The sequence below is a fragment of the Sphaerodactylus townsendi genome, unplaced genomic scaffold (genome assembly GCF_021028975.2).
Source record: "Sphaerodactylus townsendi isolate TG3544 unplaced genomic scaffold, MPM_Stown_v2.3 scaffold_1403, whole genome shotgun sequence".
NCBI lineage: Eukaryota > Metazoa > Chordata > Lepidosauria > Squamata > Sphaerodactylidae > Sphaerodactylus > Sphaerodactylus townsendi.
In genome coordinates, this window is record NW_025949962.1 from 333 (window position 1) to 10,617 (window position 10,285).

General features: G+C 46.2%; 2 protein-coding genes across 2 annotated transcripts; one reads left to right on the top strand and one right to left on the bottom strand.

The window, feature by feature from the left end:
- Positions 1–376: 376 nt before the first annotated feature.
- LOC125424899 (cystatin-B-like) lies at positions 377–3,791 on the top strand (the record flags this gene model as incomplete). The annotated part of the gene is made up of 2 exons (XM_048482333.1): positions 377–484; positions 3,561–3,791. Coding segments are annotated over 2 exons (240 nt in total), but the record flags the coding sequence as incomplete, so codon positions are not given.
- A 966-nt stretch (positions 3,792–4,757) lies between these two features.
- Positions 4,758–10,192, bottom strand: LOC125424898 (cystatin-B-like). The gene is given in 5 exon segments (XM_048482332.1): positions 4,758–5,210; positions 5,212–5,265; positions 5,267–5,287; positions 6,034–6,135; positions 9,789–10,192. Coding segments are annotated over 5 exon segments (297 nt in total). The 5' UTR covers positions 9,858–10,192; the 3' UTR covers positions 4,758–5,159.
- Between the last annotated feature and the right edge of the window lie 93 nt (positions 10,193–10,285).

The window sequence follows — 10,285 nt, forward strand, 5'->3', positions numbered from 1 at the left end:
AGAAATCAGTCCATCAATCCATCCATCCGTTCCCCGCCGTTTTCCTCAATGGAGACCCAAAGCAGTATTCCCCATTCTCATCTCCATTTTATCCTCACAACAACCCTCTGAGGTAGGTTGGGGCTGAGACAGTGTGACTGGGCCAAAGTCACCCCGCAAGTTTCTATGATACAAGCAGGGATTCAAACCTCAGTCTTCCAGGTCATATCTGAGACTCTTAACCATTACACCACGCCATATCCTGTCTGTGTATGTTTTCCTATGGCTATGAGTTTCTAACAGTGTTGCGTTTCTTAAAAAAATACTGTAAGGGTGGATCTCACAGATTCAAGGCAGTCTTGTTGTCAAACTCTTTTAAATTAACCTTAATTTTCAATTTCAGGTGAAACCTCAATTAGAAGCAAGGGAAAACACGACCTACCCTGTTTTCACTGCTACAGAATATAGATCACAAGTGGTTGCTGGAACAAACTACTTTGTTAAGGTTAGTACTCTGAAAGATGGCTGGGAGTTTGAAAAAAAGCTTCTTTTCAAAAAGATCTTTAATGGCAGCAGAAGAAAAAAAAATCTAACTTTATTTAATTGTGCATCTTTATGCCCGCCTTTTTTTATCCCTACAGAAGGGCCCAAAGCAGATTTCAGAAAAATACTAAAATATAATTTAACAACCCAGTTTAAACAGGCAAAACAAACACGTCTTGGGTTGGGCTCTGGTCCACCAACTGCCTAAGCCTGGTCCCACTGGTAGGGCTTCCAAATCTCCAGGTAGGACCTAGAAATCTCTGCAAATTTGAGCTGATCTCCCGAGATCACTTTCCCTGGGAAAAAAAAAATCTTCTTTAGCAGGAGAACACTATATAGCCGTGGTGGCAAACCTTTGGCACCCCAGATGTTATGGACTACAATTCCCATCAGCCCCTGCCAGCTGCCAGGGACTGATGGGAATTGTAGTCCATAACATCTGGAGTGCCAAAGGTTCGCCACCACTGCTATATAGTATTATACATCAGGGACCTTCCTATAGTATCATAGATCAAATACCTTCCCCTTCCTGTACCCTGGCCCCACCCCCAAATCTCCAAAAAATTTCTAGGGAAGCCCGCCTCCAGATGGTATCTGAAGTCCACCTGGAATCAACTCCAGACTACAGAGATGGTTACTTTGGAGTGTGGACTCTGTGATTGTATCTCACCAAGGTCCCACATCCCCAAATCTGCACACCCTTCAAGGGTTTGGGAGCACAAATGGTATACTTCAGAGATTACTTATCTTTACAACATATGATATCAGATTTTAGCTGATCCTGACTAGAAAGCAAAGACTAGAAGTCTGGGTTTTATAGTCTTCTGCTGAAACTCCTGATTCTGAGATTATAGATCTGCCCTAGATACCTGCTCTATTCATCTGACATCAGAGGCAGAAGGGACCTTTAACTTATCGGGAAAGTTCCCGTCAGGCCACTGGTAGCCGGGAGCAAGTCCGGACAAGCGCTGCAGCAGTGGGAGTAGTACTGCAGAGGCAGCCCAGTTTAGACCCGAGTCACAGCCGTGAAAAGCAGGGTCTACACGACAGGGGACTTGTGGCTCACCTGACTAAGGTGGCCAGCTCTGGGTTGGGAAATACCTGGAGATTTTGGGTGTGGAGCCTGAGGAGGGCGGGGTTGAGGAGGGGAGGGACTTCACCTGGGCATAATGTCATAGAGTCCACCTTCCAAAGTGGCCATTTTCTCCAGAAGAATGGATGTCACCCGGAGATCAGTTGTACTAGCTGGAAATCTCCAGCCACCAACTGGAGATGCCTGTACTAAAGTTCTTGGCTGCCAAGGAGGCTTTCAGTTTGACAGGGGAGCGGGGGGGCGGGGGGGAGCAGAACAGCTTTGCCCTTTCCCCATCCCATAGCTTGTTTGCTCAAAACTGTGCTTCTGTGAGCTGGGAACACACCATCATTTATGAAGGGTACAAATGTGCTCATGGGAAGGGCCTTAGATCAATGGTAGAACATTTGCTTGATATGCGGAAGTTCTATCCACTGGCATCTCCAGTTAAAAGAAAGGCCTCAGCTGCTGCTAGGTAGAGTGGATAATACTGATCTTAATGGATGAACTAACTCTAGTATAAAAGTGGTTCCTGTGTGTGTGTGTGTTTTGAACACCTCCCCAACTCAAAAAAAGGCTACTCTCCCGCTTTCAACTCCTGATTTTTTTTGAGGTTCACAAACAAAATGGCTAGGTTTTGATGTTGTGAATGAAAGAGGCCTTGGGGTGCTGTGTGGTTTCCGGGCTGTATGGCCGTGTTCTAGCAGCATTCTCTCCTGACGTTTTGCCTGCATCTGTGGCTGGGTTGCCAAGGTGAAACGTCAGGAGAGAACGCTGCTAGAACACGGCCATACAGCCCGGAAACCACACAGTACCGCAGTAATTCCAGCCGTGAAAGCCTTCGACAATACATTGAAAGAGGCCTTGTTAAATTTTCTTATTCCAGCCAGTCAGATTAAATGGGAACGCTTGGAAAACTTAGCCAGATTGTTGGTGAGATATGTATAGTTATAATTATATACATGGTCAGCAGAGTAAATAATCAGAGATGCTGCAGGTTAGCTTTGAGATAAAGTTTACTTTGAAAATTAGAAAGGAAGAGTTACATGGTAGAAGAAAATAAACAGTCCTCTCTAAGCTGAGCTGCCAGCTGCTTCTACATTGGGGAAAATTTGACTCTAACTGGCTGAGAACAACGATGGGAAGTTACCACTACAATGTTCTCTTGAGCAATATATTGATTAGCCAATGACAATCAATGATCACGTAATTACTGCAGGTAACATTACTTGATGCCCCACAGGCTGTATGCTATCTGTTTGTTCCCAGACAACATTATCAACTCTTTCATGACTGAAGAGCTGACACTTTGCATATACAGTGGAACCTCGGTTTTCGTTGGTAATCCGTCCGACAAGAATCGGTGAAAACCGAAACCGATGAAAACCGAAGCAAACTTTTCCATAGGAATCAATGTAAATCCAATTAATCCGTTCTAGGCACTCCAAAAAACATACCAAAAACACATTTTTGGTGAATAAATATAGTGTGTAATGCTGAAAACAGTAACAAACGATAACACTAGGACCAGCTTCAGAGCCAGTGGACCAATGTCGCACCAGAAAGCTGTCCAAAGAGGTCTGTTTCTGACGCCTCTTTAAGATTTGTCTGAAATGGGGCAAGACATTGTCATTAAACAAGTTGCAGACACGGCCTGCAATAGCTTTGTCTGGGTGATTTTTCTCCACAAACCCCTGCGCCTTACTGCAAATAAATGAAAACCGAGGCAAATCGATGAAAACCGAGACAAATTTTTCACTGAAAAAATCGATGAAAACCGAAACCGATGAAAACCGAGGTTCCACTGTAACAACACAGGTACATACATGCTTTCTTTTTCTACCATTCCTGTTGCTGATTGTCTCTCCTGCTCTGGGCATACCTGAAATGTAAGTCATGGTCCGATCAGATGGTTAATGTGAAATCCGCTTCATTAAGAATGCAAAATTTATTCTTTTCCGCACAGATTGACGTGGGTAATGGCGCTTTTGTACATGTGCGTATATTTCGACCGCTCCCAGGCAGCGACAAGGAAGTCTGCTTGACTGATTACCAGACTGGAAAAAAGGCGAGTGATCCACTGAACTACTTTGGCTAGGCATTCTCTCTGGTCTGAGGCTCTTTTCTACATGCAGATCAAAGCTGCTGTGACAAAGTCAGCAAATGCTTAAAAATAAAACAAACCAGATTTGAAAAATGTTGATCTGTGTTTCTGCTTCTCGTTCTGAAGGTGTGCTTCTCTTAGCATGTGAATAGGGTTGTGAGTGGAAAAATGGGGAGGGCTACAATGTTGTCTGTACCACTACCTAAGACTGGAGAAAATCTGGAAGTAGCATAGGTTAACTATAGGAATTGCTGGAAACTCGGTGGTTGCCATAGAGTTTCTGGTGATTCCTAGAGCGACCCTACATCAGAAGTGACATGGTAGTGCACTGGACATTGATAGGGTCTCAACATTTTTGCCCCACTGTCTCTTTGCGCACTAACAGGCAACAGGAGTGGGATATTCCCCCAGTCCTATAAGAGGGAAGATAAGTCTAGATTCAGTATGATTTTTGTTTTCAGGACTAGGGAATGCCTGTCTTACTATTCTCTCCCACGTCTCCAGTTTGAACTAGAGGGAATCACATTCCTTTCTTAAGGGAACTGCCAGTCCTTTAATGTGGATAAAAGAGTCCAACTCAACTTATATGGCTTTTGGTATCTCCCTGTCTTCTCTTACTAATTTTTCAGCCATTTCTGCTTGAAATGAACCTTTCAAAATCACTCGCTGCAATGGGATGGCCTGATAGCCACAGGATTCGATAGATTTGTGGTGGAAGGATCAACCAGTGGCTCCTAGCCAAGATGACTAATGGGAGTCTCCCTGTCCATACGCATTAAACCTCTGAATCCCAATGCTAGGAGGCTGCATCAGAAGGCCTCTATGACCCATTTGTTGATCCTTTAGGGAACAGGTTAGCCACTGTGTGTACCACAATGCTCGATTCGATGGACCCCTTGAACCTCCTGTTTCTTCTCCTTTCCACTCCACGTACACAGCAAAATGCAAACGTATACAAAACAGCGGTGCTTAAAAACCAATCAGGATGAAGGAAGTCTTTCCCCAGGGATGCTACAGTTAGCCCCTCCCTTCCAATAAAACAAAGGGAACAAATGCAAATCGAATATAAAATCATTGTATTGAATATAATTACCATAAGTCACAAGAATCAGCGCAATTAGTACATAGCTAAGGCTTTGCGGAAATAAGGCATAGCTGTAAGAGGAATGAATAGAATTGCCAGTCTCTAGATGGCGACAGGAGATCTGCTATTTTAATTGATCTCCACATGATTGAGATCAGTTCTCCTGGAGAAAATGGCTGCTTTGTATGTGGGAGAGTCAACTCTATGGCATTATATCCTGCTGAGATCCCCCTCGTCTTCAAACCCCGCTTTCCCCAGGTTCTTCCACCAAAATCTCCGGCTGTTTCCCAACCCAGAGCCGGCACCCTAAGAACGAACAGTAATTTTCAATTTGGCAAAGCAAACAATGCTCGGAAAGGAGACTTCCAGACAGTGCGCTAGAAGTAAGAGAGTTCCTCATGCTTTTCTTTGTTGGTTTGGTAATAGCCATTTGGCTGGGAGCTGTTTTTTATGAGGGAGGCTTTTTGGTAGTAAGTGAAGATATTAAGTCATACATGGTTTGGACCTGAAAGGGAACAAAAGGAACCTGTGAGTCATGAGGAGTGAAACAGAAGGAAGGGGAGACGGTGTCCTAAAATGGTGTAGGCCTCAGGAACTCCCAACTTCCTCTCAGATCTAATGTGGAGAGGGCAAGGGTGCCCAGTGTGGAAGCATGCCTCTGTTTATGTGTTTATACCCTTCCTTTCTCCGCAATGGGGCTTACATCATTCTTGTCTTCTGCATTTTTTCCGTGAGGTAGATTGAGAGTATGTGACAGGTCCAAAGGTCACCCACGGGCTTCCATGACAAAGTCGGTGTCAGGACCCCTGGACTGCTCTGGGAAAGCACTTCTGTCTTAGCAAAAGTCTTTACTCAGAAACAGCGGTTTCAAGTGAAATAGGCCACCAGACATTTATTGATAGCACTGGAAAATTCCTGTCAAAGCTCCTCTACAAAAAGCAAATGACTAACCACCCCACTCCAAACCACACACACACCCAACCCTTTCTCTCTCAGCCAGAAAGGAATGTGGCTTGGCCTTCTTATTTCTACACGTATAAATATAAAGAATGAGCCAGAGACAGTTGGGATATTAGAAGAAACATTACTCTGCTTGGCTCAAAAGAACAGCAATAAAACCATTTTCATGGTGCCCCCGACAGGAAACCTAATTTTCCCAGAAGCTGTGTAGACCGACTGTGGAATTCACCATGGATAAGAGCAATGTGGAGGACGGGACCCCGGGCAGATAGTATTGGTCAAAGGTGGTACCTTTACAAAGTAGTTTATTCCAGCAACCGGCTGTGATTTAAACTCCACTGCCTTGAAGACATCAAAGCTCCTCCCTTCCTTCTCTTCCACCTCTGCCTTCACCTGAGGAAACAGACATGGTGACAAGGAAGTTTTCCTTTGCTTATCAAACTATTAATACCTAGAATATCTGGAAAGGAGTCACCTCTTGGTTTCTGGGCTCAGTATATACTTCTGATTTTTTGTGCCTTAAAATACTTTCTCCCAAATATATTCCTTTCCACCCGCTCTTGAGACCATTTGGGGATTACCTGCCCTGTTGTAGGTGCCCTCCCCATTTGGTGGCTGAACTTATTTATTTACTTCATTTCTCCCCTGACTTCCTCCACACATCACAAAATTTTGCTTAACACTGCCAGCTGTGTGGTATTCTTTTCTACAGAAGACACATACGGCCAGGTTGCTTCAAGTTTTCAGAAAACAAGTGGTAAAACCCTCCCTTTTTATTAATACTTTTAAAATTATCCAATAAACAATAAAATCGACAGACGTAAAATAAAATCTGTAAGATTTTACAAAAGCATAAGAAGAGGTCAATTCATGTATGAGGAGTTGGGGTTGTTCTAGGTACCAAGTTCTGGAAAATACAAAATGGAGAAAAGAGATAGAATAGTAAACTGCCTAGCCCCTGAATAGAGAACCAAAGCCCACCCATGCAGCTACAAACAGACAAGGGAAAGGCCTAGAGCAGGGGTCCCCAAACTTTTTAAACAGGGGGCCAGTTCACTGTCCCTCAGACTGTTGGAGGGCCGGACTAAAAAAAACTATGAACAAATTCCTATGCACAAATGATTGTAAAATGTTTGATTTCACCTTTCAGCCATTCTGTCACGGTCTATTTTTAGAACAGTGACCAAAGTATGTCAAGTACAGGGTGGGCTCCAAATATTGTTGGGGAGGTTGTGGAATACCTTCCCCTGTAAAAAAAAAAAGCAGAACTTTCCCAATGAAGCATTCCATCTAACCCAGGATCAGGTATCTTCCTGGGTTCTTCCTCCCTTGCAGCCATGGCTTGATTCACCTGTCTAGCTGAGTACAGTAGGAGTGAGGCCGGAACAGAAAGCCTAGAGAACAACACATGGAGTAGCCAAGAGGAGGAAGGGCTGAACAGAAGTTGCCACGTGTAAGGTTTCCAACTCTGGGTCAGAAAATTCATGGAGATTTGGGGGTGCCATCATGTAATTGCAATCAACAGCCGTTGGGGCCGGTTCCTCCTCTCCCTCGAGCCCCCACTGCACATAGATAGAGCCATGCCCATACATGCCTGGCGGAGCCAGGATAAATGTCACCTTCAGGGGGCCACGTTTGAAAGCCCCAGCCGTAGTTTGGGGACCCCTGGCCTAGAGCTAGTTTGAGGCACTTCCCAGGTATGCAAAAAAGTGTCACTTTGCAAATTAACCAGAAAAAGTGGAGGGGAATTTAGTAAGTTGCCTGATGAGGCCTAAATATGCTCCCGAATGTCTGGAATGTTAAGAGCAGTCAATTCAGTTAAAGAGAAAAAGGGTATAGAGAAACCAGGAGAAATGTTGGGAATGAGCAATGCTGGAGATGAGAGTTGCAAATTGTTTTTTTTTTAAAGTTGCCTAACAATAACTCTAAATAAATACCCCTCTGCCAAAGGCAAGTAAGGCAAGTAAGTTCAGCATCATGACCTGAAATCACGATTAAAACAAATGCAGATTTCAATTGACAGAAGCAGAGTTTCCTTATTATCTGACAGGGATGCAAACACAGCATGCTTCAAGAAAGACAGTTCTCAGGTGTTTAGAGTCATGAGGAAATGAGTCATGGAGAGAGTAGGGAAAGGGTCATTTTGCTAATGTACTGGCCAGTCTCCTAAACTCTGGAGAAGATAGATGTGCGTTATAATGTGAAGTCAGCGAGGACGACAACATTATCTACTGATTTCATCCCAGTCTAGTTAAACTCCCCAAAACAGGATAAGTCAGTTTGGCCAACAAATGTCCCAGACTCCTTGTAGAAGTTACTAGAGAAACTTTCCAGATCTCTTGTAGAAAAATTAGGAGCTAATCATGAGAAACAGTTACTTTCTAAAGCTGGGATTCCCAATGTTTTTGACCCTGTGGGCACCTTTGGAATTCTTATATAGGGTGGTGGCAGCTATCACAAAATGGCTGCCACAGATGGTGGAACTACACACAGAGGAGACCCAAGGGCAAGGATGAAGAGGGGTTATTTTAAAAGCACCTTGGTAAAGAGGAATGTGAGAATAAAACCAACAACGTGCGTCAGCTGCAGCAGAAATAACATTTTAATCTGCACAGCCCATCAGCTCTCCGGTGGTTCATCAGAAGAGCCACGCCCATTCTCAGGTGGACACCAGAAAAGATGTCCATGGGTGTCTTGTTGGGGAACCCCATTCTAAAGCCTGGATGCTCTTCAGGCTCCTGTCTTCATGTGTGACCTTTGAGTGTGATATCTGGGGTCAGAGGAAAAACATTTCTGGCGTTCTGCATGTAACATTAACATTATGATAACACCCCCAACACAAGACAGGCAATGACATTTCAAAACGTCCCAGTACCATACAACACAGTTCCCGCTTTCGTGGAGGACTGGAAATGAATCTGGATCTACGGACGCCATTTTTCTGAGACAAAGCTTAGGCGCTCAAGGCAAAAAGGACACGTCATAGCTGACTTCTAGCAATCAAGCTGGGTTTTCAAGGCCTTGGGATGGGGGTGAGAGAGTTCTGAGAGAACTGTGTCTGGTCCAAGGTCACCCAGCAAGCTTTAGGTGGAGGAACGGGGAATCGAACCCGGTTCTGCATGAGAGTCTGCTGGCTCCCAGCGCTGATTTTATTGACAGCATTTTAAGTTACAGGGAAAAGTGGTGTACAGTTTTCTTTTAGAGTCATAAAGATCTGCAGAAGAGGAGACTTTGGCAGACAGAAATGCTGCACGCTTGATGAAATCCCCTGCTATGAAAGCTACGTAGATGCCCTGCTGGGTCTCAGAGCAGGCAATATTTGGGGGTTCCTGTGAGCCCAAAGAGATGGATGAGGGGCAGCATCCCCTTTCATGCACTGGTGCCCAGTGGGCTAGATGCATGGGACTGTGTTCTCAAGGGCAGGCTGGGCACACCAGCATTGAATCCAAAGCACCCCAAAATGCTTCTGCGACTGTCAATCCACCCTCCGTGAACTCTTGGCCCGGCCTTCACATCTGCTGCTTCCATGCTGCTTCTGGGGCCGAGCCACATTAAAGACTGATGTTTTGCGATGCGCATGAGGAAGCCGCACCCTTACCCTCTTAAACCAAGGCAAAGGTATCCTCTGCACATCAAAGGGCAGAACGGCCTGGCCCACTGCAGCAAGCAGGTGCAGACAGCCCCTATTTTAATGCTTCCGAACTAACAACAAAAAATCCCTGCCTGCAGAAAGCCAGCAGATCAGGCTTTCCCCTTTAGGAGAGGCATAACGGGACGTCGTTCGCCTTGCGGGCCTCGATGCCGCCAAACGTTTCAGCTGCCCATCCCCACGCAGTCTCTATTCAAGGAACGAGGTGCGTCTTCTCCAGGCCTGTGGGCAACCTTGTTTACGCCCCTTCTCCCACTTAGAGAGCCTTATTCTTCAGGGGGCACTTCTGCACCCCGTCTTGCCTGGCTCACGCATCCCACCCTTGCAACATGGGCAAGGGGCTGCAAGGGCGTCCCGGGTCCCCGCTCGCCCTTTCCGCAGCCGCCCACCGGCTCACCGCTTGCACCAACTCCTGGGTCTCCGCCGTGGCCGGCTTAACCTCTGAGCTGACCCCGCCGCACAGCATCTTCGCCCGGGTGGACAACGCCTTAATGGCCACAAAGCACAGAGAGAGAGAGAGAGAGAGAGAGAGAGAGAGAGAGAATCCCGGGCAGGCACGTGACCATCGGCTGACGGGCGGGGGGAGGTTGGGCGGTCGAGGGGGCGTGGCCTCTTCCTTCTCCGAGCCCGGCCTTCGGGAAGGGAGGGGCGGCTGCTGCCTTGGCACTCTCCCCTTTTGCAACAGTGAACAGCCCCGTGCATGGGGGGTTTAGTGGGGATTTGAACCTGCATCTCCTCGATCTGACTTCTGATCCTGCAGGCCTCTGACTCCATTCCCTCCGTTCTGAATCCCTCCCCACGGAAGCTTTGTGAAGCAGACTGGCAGGGGCGTAAGGAGGCAAACTGGAGCCCTGGGCAAAACCTGAGTTGGATGCCCCCGCCCCCGCCCCCCCC